Source organism: Phascolarctos cinereus, unplaced genomic scaffold (assembly GCF_003287225.1).
Source record: "Phascolarctos cinereus isolate Bilbo 61053 unplaced genomic scaffold, phaCin_HiC Scaffold_5;HRSCAF=322, whole genome shotgun sequence".
NCBI classification, from domain to species: Eukaryota; Metazoa; Chordata; class Mammalia; order Diprotodontia; family Phascolarctidae; genus Phascolarctos; species Phascolarctos cinereus.
The window spans coordinates 18,003,572-18,018,766 of NW_027555958.1; the positions used below are offsets into that span (position 1 = coordinate 18,003,572).

At 42.2% G+C, this 15,195-nt stretch overlaps 1 protein-coding gene across 1 annotated transcript; it reads left to right on the top strand.

Annotated features, from left to right (window-relative positions):
* Positions 1-260: 260 nt before the first annotated feature.
* On the top strand, positions 261-2,701 carry COPS9 (COP9 signalosome subunit 9). The gene is made up of 3 exons (XM_021005823.2): positions 261-417; positions 1,073-1,145; positions 2,415-2,701. Exons 1-3 carry the CDS (start codon positions 355-357, stop codon positions 2,450-2,452), a joined length of 174 nt encoding a protein of 57 aa, XP_020861482.1. The 5' UTR covers positions 261-354; the 3' UTR covers positions 2,453-2,701.
* Positions 2,702-15,195: the final 12,494 nt, after the last annotated feature.

Consider the following 15,195-nt stretch of genomic DNA (forward strand, 5'->3'; position numbering starts at 1 on the left):
GATGGAGCTGCCCAATTGGTGCTTCCAATTAAAGGATAATAATTTTTAATGTAAAGATCGTTTTAGCCCAGAAAGGGAACGCAAAAACCAGTCTTCCTCGACGTGTCAGCTCCCTGGCCAGAGAGCGGGGTAGGGGCCGTGGTTTGTAACCGGCGTTCGAAAGGAAGCCGGGAAGGTAACCGATATACCATAGAGAGGATGGTCCTCCGCCTCCTACACATGCCGCGCAAGCGCGCGCGTCCACAGGAAGTGCTGTGGCGGAAACCGGAAGTCGTGTATAGCCGGGGCGGAACGTGCCGGGACTAGACGAGCGTGACGTGCTGGGCCGAGACGGAAGGACAGACTGACGGGATTATGAAGCCAGCTGTGGACGAGATGTTCCCTGAGGGCGCCGGGCCCTACGTGGACCTGGACGAGGTGATGGCAGGAGCGGGAGCCGGCCCGAGGCCTAGCCTGGGACTGCGGGGGGGGGCGTGGGTCACGTGAGCAGGGAAAGGGGTGGCCGGGAGGGGGCGGGGCCATAGCAAGGAGCGAGAGGCGGGGGCGGAGGGCTTCCCCTCCCCCAACCCTGCGCTTTTCCGGGGCACTGACGGCTGAGTGCTGGGGGGGGGCACCTTGGGCTCCCTGACGTCACCCTCCCCTCCCCCGATGACTCTCGAGCCTCAATTTGCTCACCTGTAAAATGGGGGCAGCGAGCGAGAAAGTGTTTTGTGACCCAAGCTCATTGAAGTTTAAGAGCGGGGACATTGTCGTCTGGGGCGAAGCAGGAGCCAGAGGCCTTTCCCTTTTTCTTAGGAGGGGTGGGCTTGTAAATTCACATTTACGAACCACCCTGCTCAGACCCAGCCTGGCGTCCAGTTGTTTGTGGACTAGCTGTGATTGCGCCGTGCGTTAGTGCAGTGCTTGGCGTCATCGAAGGGCTTTTTGTGCTCCTTTCCTCTTGCGCTGTGAGTGAGAGGGATTGTGACCCATCAGTCATCGCTGGGCTGAGATTCAAGAGCGATAATAAACTTTTGCAGTGTGTGTTACTGAGCGTTCTTTCTTTTGATACAATGTTTCCCTCCTTTGCTAGGCGGGAGGCAGCACCGGCCTTCTGATGGACTTGGCAGCCAACGAGAAGGCCGTCCATGCAGACTTCTTTAACGGTAAGGACGCTGGGGTTTGGGATCTCAGCTTTCTAATGTCTCCATAAGCATATGTCGCAGGGAGTCCTTAATAGCTTTTGTGACATTGGAGCACTGAACAGTCATGCACGGTTCAGACGCCTGTTTACAGAGTAAAACAAAATAAATAAAATCACAACATTGGATATTAGAAACTCTCTTTACCAGATTCAGAGATACATTTTTTTGAGGAGGCGTGTGGCCTGTAGTCTAGCTTCGACTCTGGGTAACTAGGTACTGGCCCTGTCCCTCCCCCTCTTCTCTCTTGTCCATTGAAACACTTGGGGGAGCAAACAAGAGAAGCCAGAGGGGTTAAGAATAAAAACAGAAACCCCCCAGCAGCACCAAGAGAGTGAAGAGTTTTCAGCCTTTGGCACACACACAAGGGTGAAATCGCAGATCTTTCAGAGTAGTCAGAGTGAGATATCCTCCATGAATCCTCACTGCCCTTATATTCCTATCTGTACAATGTCCCACAGAGAAAGAGAGCAAGATATAATATTTGTTTGCAATGCCATATAGCCATTATAATAGCTCAGCAGAAATATTCTGGCCCAAGTTATGACTGTATAATTCCGTGATTGGTGTTTCCAATTGCTAGCACCAGCATGAAGAAGGTATTTCACTGCCCTGCCTGATGAATGCGTTCCATTGCAGGCCATAGGCCAAGGCTTTGAAAGAGCCTAGTATAATCAGCTGTCTGGTAAAGTAGAATTTGACCTGAATTTTTCATGCTTTCTTAAATAAAGAATTGCAGAGCCCACTGAATGGTTGAACCAATGATTAAATTAAAAACAATACTTAAAATCATAACTGTAGAAATTGAAATTGAGCCAGAGCAGAGTGGGTGTTGCATGTAGCGATCGATTGACTTCTTAAGGCCCCACTAAAAATAAAATAGAGGAAAGTTTTGAAATGTGGACTTGCTAAGAAGGTAAATCACAAGGGAACCAGGTACCAGAGCTTCTTAGGAGAAGAGCATAGATAACAGTTTTTCTATGGGATTTTATGTGGCCTGTCAACCAATATTTAACTATTCTTCCAATTTAATAAATATGGTAAATGCATAAAAATATCCCGATGATCATAATTATGCCATGCCTATTATTTTCATTTATACAGATGGCATTTATACCAGGAATATATATTGTAGGCTTTATTACTTCAACTTGAAAGTTAATGTTCATCAAAGTAGTAGAAATGTCCTTTTACCTATGAATGAATTATATTAACGGTTCATTTTTTGCCTAGATTTCGAAGATCTTTTTGATGATGATGATATCCAGTGAAATGATTTCCAGCTATGGAAACCCAAGATGTTAATTCTTTGTTTTGTAGCAATAGTGTGAATACTCTTTTATTTAATCAAAAGAAGGTATATGATCTCTAAAGAGCTTCTGGAAATCACTCAAAGTTGGGACGTGGTCACCAAGACAGGAAATTAATTATGAAAAAATGTTAACCATTAAAAAGCTACTGGTAGATATCTTTTAATATCAACTGTTTTCCTTGTTTGAATAAATATGAAAAGGTTTTTATATGCATGTAGTTGTATTTTTCCACATTCGAATGATGTCAGTTTGATGCATAATTTTGAAAAATGAATTGCTTATGTTTTGGAATGCTAATTCAAAGTTGTCAGCCTATCAAATGAATAATAAGATTTTTCTTATTTTGCCTCAGCAAGTAATTATTGATCATTTTAATACATCTCCACAGACAAGAATTATTTATTGAGTGACTTCTCTGTTTAGGGAACACTGTGCTACAGGCATACTATAATATAGGTAAACACTGGTTTGATTCCTTTTTATTTTTTTAAAGCACTGATTTGGTTATAACTTAGGTCCAGTCTTGTCTCCTTTGTAGCCAAAGATATAAGGTACGTCTCTTAGCATCAGTATTAAAATCAGATGCTGACATACTTTATATGACTGTATTTAACCTGTGTGGCGGTTGAGTCCCAGCTGCTGACAGGATAAACCCATGTGCAGTCTTGGGCATTCTCAACCTAGAGTTTTTCCTGGGAATATCAGAAAGACACTTACTTTGCTTCCATAAAAGGGCCCTCACCTCCTCTACAACCACTCAGGATAAAAGGATATTGACTCTAGGGCAGTTTTTATTTAAGTCGACAGAAAATGGGCTCATATTTGAATTCAACAGTTAATAAAACTTCCCCTTTCTGTAAGGGACAAGCAGGTTTTTTTTTTGAGTCCCATTTTCCCTTGGGTGCTATATAATCCACGTGACTCAGTACCAGCAAAGGGATTGCCCCACATTATTCGTTGAGCATGGCTCTCCCACCCCTGCCCGCTACCTCAGCTGCTCTGATCCCTCTTCTCCTTTGGGGCTTGGACTTTGGACTTCCCCAGATTTGTGAGGTGGGGTGGTTCTCTTAGTATCAGGTTCTATAGAAAGAGTTCTTAGCTGCAGCTTGGAGCCATAGGCTCCTGATTCTTCTAGGGAGAGGCAGCAGAATGTGGCCCAGGAGTCTGCAGACGTTGGTTTCCGACACTCATAGGCAAGTCACCACCTCAGAGCCTTAGTTTCTTCATATGTAAAATGGGAGGAATAATTTTTATACAACTTACGTCATAGGTTGTTATGAAGAATACTGAGACCTTAAGATATTTTATCAATGCTATGACAGTATAATGCCAAGCTTTAATAAATTACTTTCCTTCGGAAATTTTTAATTCAAAACAATTTAGTACATATGATGAAGGCAACAGATTTTAAGCAAAAAAATTCATATCATTGTATCTCAGAAATGGATGAGGTCACCCTCATATTTCACATCATAAGGTGAAAGTTGAATGTTTCTTAAAGGAGGGAATATTCTTTTGGGGTCTTTTCCCCCTTCCCCCACCAGATGTTTTGGTCACTATTTCATGCAAAATCTGAGCACAAGTCACCCGCAGGCCAACTGAAAAACGTAAGGCTCTGTGCTCTTTCCTCTTGAGTCCCAAGGGTAATAGCTATTCTCAGTAACATGAATTTGGTGATTTTATGAACAAAAAGGCTAAGACAGGAGTAGGCAGTCTACCCTAAAACTAGGAAGAATTGCTTGTGATTCAAGAAAATGCCTGTAATTACAGTTGCCCACTCTTGCTAGGTGACAGTCTTCCCAGTGAGAGGGGGAGCCTGGGCAGCTCTCTCCATCCACACTTGGTGACCCCTCCTTTGGCCATCATCTAAGTTCAGCCTCATGACTTCACATTTGTAGCAGCAGCTTCTTTTTTGGCTCAAGTCTCTGTCTTCCTACATCTCATCCTCTACACAGCTGCCACAGTGATGCCACTCCTTTCCCCGGTCACCTCCAGCACCTCCCTATTGCTTTTAGGGTCTAGGATCGAACAAAAGCTTTTCTCCGACATTAAAGACCTGTACAACCTGGCTCCAGCTTGGCTTTCCAGCCTCATTAGACATTACACCCCTTCATATATGCTGTGGTCCAGCCAAACTGCTCTCCCTGTTGCTTATACACAGCACGATCTCTCATGTCTGCTATTGGCCAGGAAGGGAATAAACTTTTATATAGCACTGAATATGTAACAGGCACTCTACAAATATTATCTCTCTTGATTCTCATAACCCTGCAAGCTACGTGCTTGTTATTATCCCTGTTTTGCAGATGAAGAAACTGAGGCAGACATGTTAAATGATTTCCCCGGGATCAGACAGCTAGTAAGCATCTGAGGTTGGATTTGAACTCGTCTTCCTGATTCTAGGCCCAGCACTACCCACTTTTTTAGGGATAAAAACAGAAAAAATGAAACCATCCCTACTAACAGTGAGCTTGCGTTCTTTCGGAGGAGACAAGTACATATGAAAATATATGCAGCATAAGTGTAAAGTTAATGACAAATATGTACTAAGATACAAAATGAAGGAAGGCACTAGTAGTTGGGAGAATCCTGAAAAGCTTTATGCAGAAAATGATGCTTGATGATGCTTTTAAGGTGGAAAGGAAGCAGAGATAAGGAAGGGCTACATTTCGGACTTGGGGGATGACCAGTGTGAAGGCACTGAGGCAAGAGACTGGGTGTTTATGAGGAACATAGAGACGGCCGTCTGGGCCAGATGACAGAGTGTGGGAGTTGGAGTGGCATCTACTGAGTCTGAAAAGATGGATTGGCACCATGTTATATAGGGCTTTCAAAGCTAAAGAGAGGAGCTTATGTTGTATTCCAGAGACAGAGGGAAACCACTGGGCTTGGTTGAGTAACAAAACAGTGGTCTGGTTAATGAAAATCACTCTGGCAGTAGTGTGCGCAATACACTGGAGGTGGTGGGTAGGGCAAGAAAGAGACCTGAAGCAAGGAAACCAGTCATCTAGGTAACAGATGGAGAGAGCCTGAACCAAGTTGGTAGCTGTGGGAGGGGCGAGAAATGGTAGGCTCGTGAGATGTGAAGGTTAAATGCGATTTCACCACTAATTGGTTGTGGGGGAGTGAGGGAAAGTCAAGAGACAAGGATAATACTAAGATAGGCCTGAGGCACTAGAAGGTGGTCAGTGCCTTCAACAGAGATAGGGACATTTGGAAGAGGGGAGGGCTTTGAGGACAAGATAATGAGTGGAGTTATGGACATGTTGAGGTTGAGATGTTTCCAGGATATTTGATTTGAGATATGTGATAAGTAGTTGATGATGGGGGAACTAAAACTCAGGGGAGAGATTGGGGTCTATATATCTGTCATAGATATATAAATATCCTCATCTGCATAGAGATGATTAATAAATTCAAGGGAACTGGGTTTACCAAGAGCAAGAGGAGAGAGGGTGAAGAGGAGAGAGCCCAGGACGGCCTTGGAGGACACCCAGAGTTAAAGGGTGCAGGATGGATAATGAACAAGCAAAAGAGATTGAGGAGTGGTCAGATAGGTAGGAGATGAACTGAGAGAGTAGGTATTGTCACAAAACCCAGAGAGGGGAGAGGATCCACGAGGAGGGGGTGGTTTAGAGGGCCACATGCAGCACATTGGTCAAGAAAAATCAGGACTGAGAAAAGCCTAAGATTGGGCAGTTCAGAGATGAGTGGTAACTTGAAAGACTGATTTCAGTTGAGAGTTGAGGAATGAAGCCACATGATAAAGGGATGAAGAGTGAGTGAGAGGTGAGGAAGAGTCGCAATTGTAGACCGCTTTTTCAGAGTATAGATGAGAAAAGGAGAAATAGAGAGGAAAGGGTACAATCTAGTGAAGATTTTTTTGAAAAAGTTTTCAAGTAACAAGTATTGATTGCCTTTCCCTTCCCTTTCCCATTCCCCAAGTAGCAAAGCAGATTTCATATTGGTCCTGTCAAGGTGTGTGTCTCATTCTGCACATTTAGTCTACATCAGCTTGGTGATGCAATGGATAAAGTGCCGGGCCTCAAGTCAAGAGCACCTGAGGAATGCCTCAGACACTCACTAGCTGTGTGACTCTGGACAAGTCACTTCACCTGTGTGTATGCCTCTTTTTCCTCTACTGTAAAGTAAGGATAATAGCAATAGGCTTGTTGGGAGGATCAAATGAGATAATATTTGTAAAGCCTTTCATTATCAGTTTTCTGGAATCATGGTTGAATATTGCACTGACCAGAGTTCTTAAATCTTTCAGAGTTCTTTGTTTTTATGTTGCTGTTTAGAGTATAAATTATTCTCCTGGTACATCTTACTTCAACCTGCATATCTCCCAAGTTTTTCCTGAAACCATCCCCTCTCCTTGTTTTTATGGTGCAGTAGTATTTTATCACATTCATATACCACAATTTGTTCAGCCATTCCCCAATTGCTGAGCATTACCTTAGATTCTGTTTCTTTGCTGCCACTGAAAGAGCTGCTATAAATATTTTTGTACATATAGTAGCTCTTCCTCTTTCTTTGATCTCTTTTGAGTAGAGCTCCAGTAGTGGTATTGTTAGGTCAAAGGGTATCCACAGCTTAGTAATTTTTTTCTCAAAGATAGGGGAGAGCTTGTAGGTCTGTGCCCCAAAAAAATCAAAGTAAAAGAGAAAGGATCCATATTTACAAAAATATTTCTAAACAACTTTTTTTGTGATGATAAGGAATTGGAAACTGAGGAGATGCCCATCAATTGGGAAAATGGATGAACAAGTGGTATATGAGGGTGATGTAATATAGTTGGGCTTTACGAAATGATGAAGGGGGTGGTTTTAGAAAAACCTGGGAAGACTTGTATGAACTGAGGCAAAGCAAAAGGAGCAGAACCAGGAGAACAGTTTACACAGAAACAGCAGTGCTGCAGATGACCAGCTCTGAAAGATTTAGCAGCTGATCGACTCAGTGACCCACCACAGTTCCAAAGGACCATTGGTGAAAATCCACCTCCACATAGAGAACTTAGGAACCCAGAATGCACACAGAAGGTTTTTGTCTGTCTTTTTCCAGAGTGTGGCTGATGCAGACATTTGCGTGACTTCATATTTGTAATTGCCATTTTATTTCTCGCCTTCTCAGTAAGCATGGGGAGGGGGATAGAGAGAGAACTGAAAAAATAAAATTAAAAAAAATGGGGAGCATTCAGACGTGTTTCAAAGTAGGCGGAAAGGAACCAGTTGATAGGGAGAAGTTGAAGCATCGAGAGAGGGGGAATGTGGTCTTCTGGAGGAGAGGGGAGGGAATAGGGTCAAGACGCGTGTGGAGAGCTTGTCCTTGGCGCAGAGAAAGGTTGCTGCTTTGTCCGGGATGGGGAGATGATGTCAGCGGCTGTTGAGAGGAAGTGAATGGGAGAAGCTCTGCCTTCTCTGGACTCTTCTCAGGTTCTCCTCCCAGACAGACGTGCCTTCTCCCTTCTTGTCACTACATGTTGATTCCATGTCTCCATCTCAAGGCAGAGCACACACAGGAGGTGCTAACAGGTGTGCATCAGCCGTGGCTTTGTCTACTTGTATGTTCTCAAGGAAGTGGCTTTATTTCTGATTCTGTTTCCTCATCTATAAAATTTGATTAGCGGTGTTCTGAGGAAAATGCTCTGTGTTCTTGTTATTTCCTGTGAGCGTGCAGAACTGCGCAAGAGCTCTATAAAATAGAAGATCCTGTAGGCACGTCTTGATGTGGGGAACTGGCCTGAAGTCAGGAAGATCCACCTCTGTCAGCTAGATGGCCCAGGGCACAAGGCTTCGCCCTCTCTGGGCTCAGAGGCTGCCCTGCCAGGGAAATGGGTGTCTGCACTGGGAGAGGGCGCTCCTCACTCAGAGCCTCTACCCGGCCAAAGGCATCAGGCCAGGTTAAAAAATGGATACACAGGAGCTGTAATTACTGTCAGAGCTAGTTGTAATGTTTATCAATTAATGTTACACTTATTTGTAAACATTTCTTCTGTCCCAGTAGGCTGTGTGCTAAAGAGCAAAGACTTGTTTGATTTTTCCCTTTTATTTTCCTCTATCCTAGGTTTTTATGTATAGAAAATACTTGATAATAAATGATTGATTTTTCTCCGGTATTTCTTATTTTTTCTCTCTGATTCCTTTTCCCGTTTTCTGCCTTTCTAGTAAATAGAAGTTCTCTTTTTAATCTCTGCTTACACCTAGACATTTGAAGAACATCCCGTGTGTGTGTGTGTGTGTGTGTGTGTGTGTGACAGTCCCACCTCTGACTCATGCTAACTATAAAACCTTGGATGAGTCACTTCCCCTTAGTGCTCAAGTAAACTCTAGTACTATAATTTTCAGAGGAGATGCCAACCTGCATTGGTAAAAGGAGTTTTCTTAACCAGGAGTTCCCTACATCAGTGAAATCACAGATCCGCTTCCTGTCCCTATCATAGCTAATTCTCTCTTTCTCTCTCACCCTCCCTTTAGATTTACATACACACACACACATATGTATGAATGCATACTTTGTATATTTCTTGTACATATGTACCTGTTTATGTACATGTAATCTTCACCATACACATGTAAGATGCAAGAGAGCAAGGAACCATTTTGACTTCCTTATAGCCCAGAACACCCCATCACCAGCCTGTCACAGAGTGAGCTTCCTTTGCATACCTGTTGGTATATCTATATAGATCTATACATACATACACATTTTACATGTATGTAAAAATATGTTCTATATATATCAGTATAAATATATGTGTGTTAGATAGATGAACAATTCTAAGGGTAAAAATACCCATAATTCCTATGTGCAAGGTGATGCTTAGCACACAGGTAACATTTTGCTCATAGAATTTTGTGCTTTGATAGGTCTTTGATTTTATCAGAGAAGGGATTTTCTCCAGATATTCTTCAGAATAGAAGGATTATGATCCCTCTATTCCTTTTCATCCTGTGTGATTCTTGCTGAGGTTTTGTAAGCTTTCATAGCAAATCCATCCAGTTCTCTGGAGGCTTTTTTCCCTGCGGTTCTTTTAATGTGTTAAGGGTAGCAGTATAGCACTGAGATACTGTCTTCTTACTATATGATGTGCCTTCCTTTTCTGATCATGTTTCCTTAGGAATCTCTTTTATGCCCTTTCTCAATCATTATTCAGTAATCAAAAAACATTTCTCAAGTACCTCCTATATGCTGAACACTAGGCATAACCAGACAAAAATGAAGTAACCCAACCCTCAAGCTGTTTACATTCTATCAGAGGAAACAAAAACAAAAATAAAACTATTGTAGAATATATACAAAATAAGTGTGAGGCAGTTTGGGAGGGAGGATGCCAGTCATAGCTGATAATATACTTAAATCTTCCCACCATGTACTTCTCCAGTATCCAATTAGATTATATGTGTAAAGTGCTTTGCAAACCTTGAAGTGTTACATAAATGTGAACTATTATTTTTTTTGTTCTTTGTAATTATTCTAAATGCGTGGTGTACCAAGAATTGTGGCTATAGTGTTTCAGAAAGGGAATTTCATTAATTCAGTATTTATAACTAATATTGAGTACTTTTCCTGTGCCTAATTCCTATGGATGGAGGATAAAGTAGAATATGACAGGTAAGTTAATGTCCCCCAATAATCAGCAAATACAATTCTCTTGGATTTATTCAACTGAATTTCTGAGTGCTTGCCAAATCTTTCTTTTCATTTTGCTCTGGTTTATGGTTTGCTTGGAAATCAAAACTGGGGACCCTTGAGAAGCCTTACTGCCTGTTGTGATATCTAAATGTCCGTGATTAAGTTACCCAACTGTATTTTAAAAATGAAACAGGCAAATTCTTCTTTAGAAGTTTCGGGTGATTATTTACCTAGAACAAATAGTTACTGAGATAAACTGCCAGAGTGTTAGGTCTCTGGGTGTGTATTAGGCTCATTGGGCAGATTGCCTGCAGTCGGTAGGCTATCAGAATTGCCAGGCGAGAAAGGGAACCTAATGCTTCAAGGAAGTCAGGCGTTCTCCCCAGAGTGACAAACGGATCTATTTTCTAGTGTGGTTTCTGGCAAGCCTGGCATTTGTGCTTGCTTTATATTTTGGCTTCGTTGCTGTTACCAAAATAAAAGAGACAGAATCAATCTCTTTTTTTTTAATGTCTCCATAGACATTAGGATAATAAGGATAGAGTTTGTAGGAAAATATTAATCTGGACCTAATTAACTTCTGCCTCTGTTGAAATAGTTGGCAGCACACTTCATTGGAAAGATTGCTGAATCTTAACGTTGAACTTGGAGTCATGGGGCCTAAGTTTGATTCCCGGCTCTGCAACTGCCAATTTATATTACACTGGGCAAATCACTCAAGCTCTCTTAAGTCCTGGTTTTCTTACCTATAAAAGTGAAGGGATTGGGTGTGACCCCTCTCATAAATGAGCCTGTTCAAATGCATCAGAATCCCCATGAAACTGTAGTCAAATCCCATGTACCTTGAAAATAGGGTCTTAGATCCAGGGCTGGAAGGGACCTTAGAGTCCATTAAAGATGAGGAAACCAAGGTACAGAGATGGGTAATGCTTGCTATAGGTCACACAGTTGATAAGTGGAAGACCCAGGATTAGAATCCAGGGCTTCTGACTCCAAAGCTACCACACTGCCTCAAAGGGAATGAGGAGCTTTGAGAAACAGGTGTGCTCTGAAATGTAGTATTTAATGGTAATTTAATAGAGGAGTTTGTCTGGAAAGCCCTGCAATCCTTATTTTACAAGCAGCGTCATTGAAACATGTGTATACTTGGAGAGATAAAGTGGCAACTGGCCTCAAAACAAGGCAGACCTGGGTTCAAGTCCCACCTCTGACACATGCTCTATGACCCTGGAAATGTCAAATAACCTCAGCGCTCTAAGCAGTTTTCTAGAAGTTGCTGAGAAGCTGCTGACCTGCATTGGGGGAGAGACTTTCCTGTGCCAACAAAATCACAGCACTGGTCCAGCCAAACAATACCCAAGAAGGCGTCGACCTAAGCATACGCTCCAGTGAGACCACCCCGAGGCCTAACCCCATCCGCACCCCCGCAAAAGGGTCACAGAGGAAAGGGACCGTGTCCACAGAAATATAAGAGCCTTGAGTTTGTGGGTTTTTTCCGTGTCCCAACATAATTGACTTACCCTCTGTCTATGTAGAATCCTTCCAACTGCCCTAATAATGATAAAAGTTCTTAGAAGTTACATGTGTCCTCTTCCCATATAGAAAGGTAAACAGTTTAACCTTACTGAGTCCTTTATGATTTCTTTTTCGTGTTTACCTTTTTACGCTTCTCTTGAATCTTGTATTTGAAAGTCATGGTTGGATCATGAGAATAAAGTATGCAGTATAGGTATACAATATAGAGTAGTAAATGACCAATGTATTCTAGCCTTTGATAAACCCCAAGATCCAACCTCTGGTGGCAAGAACTCGCTCTGACAAAAATTGCTGAAAAAACTGGAAAGGAGTTTGGCAGAAACTAGGAATAGATCACCATTTCACACCATATAATGAGGTCAAAATAGTTAAGTAATTTAGACATAAAAAAGGTGATACAAGTAAATTAGAGGAGCATAGAAAATTTTTACCTGAATGAGAGAAGAATTTATGACCAAGCAAGAAACAGAGAGGATCACAGAAAGTCAAATAAGTAATTTTGATTACATGAAATTAAAAAGATTGTGCACAAACAAAGCCAATGCAGCCAAAATTAGATGAAACACAGGAAACTGGAGGGGGTGGGGTTTTATGTCAAATTATTCTAATAAAGGTCTCATTTCTCAGATATACAGATGAGTCAGATTTATTTTTAAAAATAGCCACAAGTGGTCAAAGGATATAAACAGATGGCTTTCAGAAAAAGAAATTAAATCTATCAATGTTCACATGAAAAAGTGTTCCAAATCATATTGATTAGAGAAATACAAATTAAACCAGCTCTGAGGTACCACCTTACCCTTCTCCGATGAGGTAAGGTGACAGAAAAGGAAAGGAACAAGTGCTGGAGGAGATGTGAGAAGTAGGCACGCCGATGATTGGTTGTCCTTCATTCTTGACAGGGCCCGAAATGCCACCTTGATGTTGGGGTCAGGGCACAGTGTGTCCGGCTGAGGCTGATCAGACCAATTTGAGCTCAGAAGTCTCTGCCACAGAGTGGGCACAGATAGCCCGTGTGAGCATTTGGAGTAGCTATGTCTGAATTTGCTCATCTCATGTTTCTCTTGAGCTGCTGTGATTCTGTTTTGTTCATAGAGCATGGCACTGTCTTTGATTCAGACACACCATACTGGGTTCTCTTGTGCCAGTGTCTCCCAATTGATTCCAGAGTTCCTCCGTGAGATGTTGAGAGTGTCCTTGTGTCACTTCTTCTGATCTCCTTGTGAGGGTTTGCCTTGTGTGAATTCTCTGTAAAATAGCCTTTTAGGCAAATGTGGTTTTGGCATTTGAACAATGTGGCCAGACAAATGGAATTGTGCTCTCTGCAGTAGTGTTTGAATGCTTGGCGGTTCAGCTCAAGAAAGGACCTTACCTTGCCAGGTAGTTTATCTTGCCAGGTGATCTTCAGAATCTTCCTAAGACAATTCAAATGGAAATGATTTGGTTTCCTGGCATGGCACTGATATACTGTCCAGGTTTCATGGGCTACAATGAGGTCAGCACAACAGCTCCGTAGGCACTGATTTTGGTAGGCAGTCTAATACCTCTTCTCTCCCTTCAAAGCCTCCAAACACTGAGCCAGCTCTGGCAATTTGTGTGTCAACTTCATCATCTATGTGTACATCCCTGGAAAGTATACTGACAAGGTAAGTGAACCAATCCATAGCATTCAAAGTTTCTCCATGTGCTGTAACCGATGGTTCCATGTATGGATGATGTGCTGGCTAGTGGAGAGCCTCTGTTTTCTTGGTGCTAATTGTTAGCCCAAAATTAGCACAAGCAGCAGAGAATCAATCTATACTTTATTGCATCTCAGACTCAGAGGCTGCAGTCATCTGCAAACAGAAAGTCGAGTACTGACTCCCCCTCCACTTTAGTCTTGGCTTATAGCCTTTTCAAATTAAATAATTTACCATCAGTAGGTAGCTATCCTTGATGCTGTTTTCATCCTCGTTGAAGGCATTTGACAACATCACAGAAAGCATCATGCTAAAGAGCATGGTAGCAAGCATACAGCCCTGCTTTACTCCATTGGTGACTGGGAAAGCATAAGTACATTGTCCATTATCCAGAACCCAGGCAACCATGCTATTATTAAAGTGATGCACAATACTGATGAACTTCTCTGGGCAACCAGAGTATAATCTATCTCTTCCAGAGTCATTGGAGTCCAGTAGCAAGACAAAAGTCAAGACTACTGGTGTTGGCTCAGGATGCAGTGGGTGACCTTGGTGTCTTCAAGTGTTCACAGCACCTGCTTCAGCCATCTTCATGGCCATTGGAACAAATTGTTCATCCATCCATTCTGCCAGTAAAAGTCTTCACATGCTTGGGGAACACACACCCCTAATTTGTCGACAGGTTTGAGACCCCTTGTTTACCCTCCACCTGGTTTAGCTCATCTGCCCAAACAGTTTACTGGGATGCAGCCACTGCACATGCCACAGCTTCTTGGAGCCACAAATGAGAATTGGATGAGAGTGGGCACCAAAGGTAGAAAGCCGCCCTGTAAAGGGCTTGGCAGCCCTCACACCAGAGGTATTAGTCTTTCCTGAACACCCTAAACCCTGGGTACATTAATACCTGTTGGCGCAGTTGTGAACTGATCCAACCATTCTGGAGAGCAATTTGGAACTATGCCCAAAGGGCTATAAAACTGTGCGTACACTTTGACCCAGCAATACCCCCATGAGGTTTGTATCCCAAAGAGATCAAAGAATATAGATACATATGTGTGTGTGTGTGTGTGTGTGTGTGTGTTGTACGTATGTGTATTTTATAACAGTTCTTTTTGTCATGGCAAAGAATTGGAAATTGGGGGAAAATCACTTGGAGAATGGCTGCACAAGTTGTAGTAATACTGTAGTGCTATAATAAGTGATGAGGGGGATGGTTTCAGAAAATCCTGGGAAGAACTGTATGAACTGGTGCAAAGTGAAGTGAGCAGAACCAGGAGAGCATCGTACAGAGTAAGAGCCGTGTCTCAAGGATGACCAACTGTGAAATATTTAGCTACTCTAATCGATACGATGACCCAAGACGATCCCAAAGGATTCAGTGAAGAATGCCATCCACCTCCAGGTAGAGAGCTGACGAGCTCTGCGTGCGGAGTGGCGCAGACTTTTCTTTGACTTTATTTTTCTTGCTTGATTGCAGCGTGACGGAAAGATGTCTTGCATGACTTCACATTTATAATCAATAATTACCTACCTTCTCAATGGGTGAAGGAAGGGTTGGAGGGAGGGGAAAAGTTTAGAATTTAATTTTTTTAAATGAATGTTAAAGTAAACTATAGTTATATATAAAACAAATACTACACATACATTCACTAAATAGCAGAGCATATAAATTCATAAAGAAAACTTAAATGATTTACAGGAAGAAATTGATATTAAAATGATATGAGATCTCAGTTTACCCCCTTCGGGCCTATATAAATCTAACCAAGAAGTAAATAAAAAGAAATGAAGGACTTGAATTTTAGAAAAGTCATTATTCTAGGCCTCTGGAAAATGATGGAGTCTTCACAT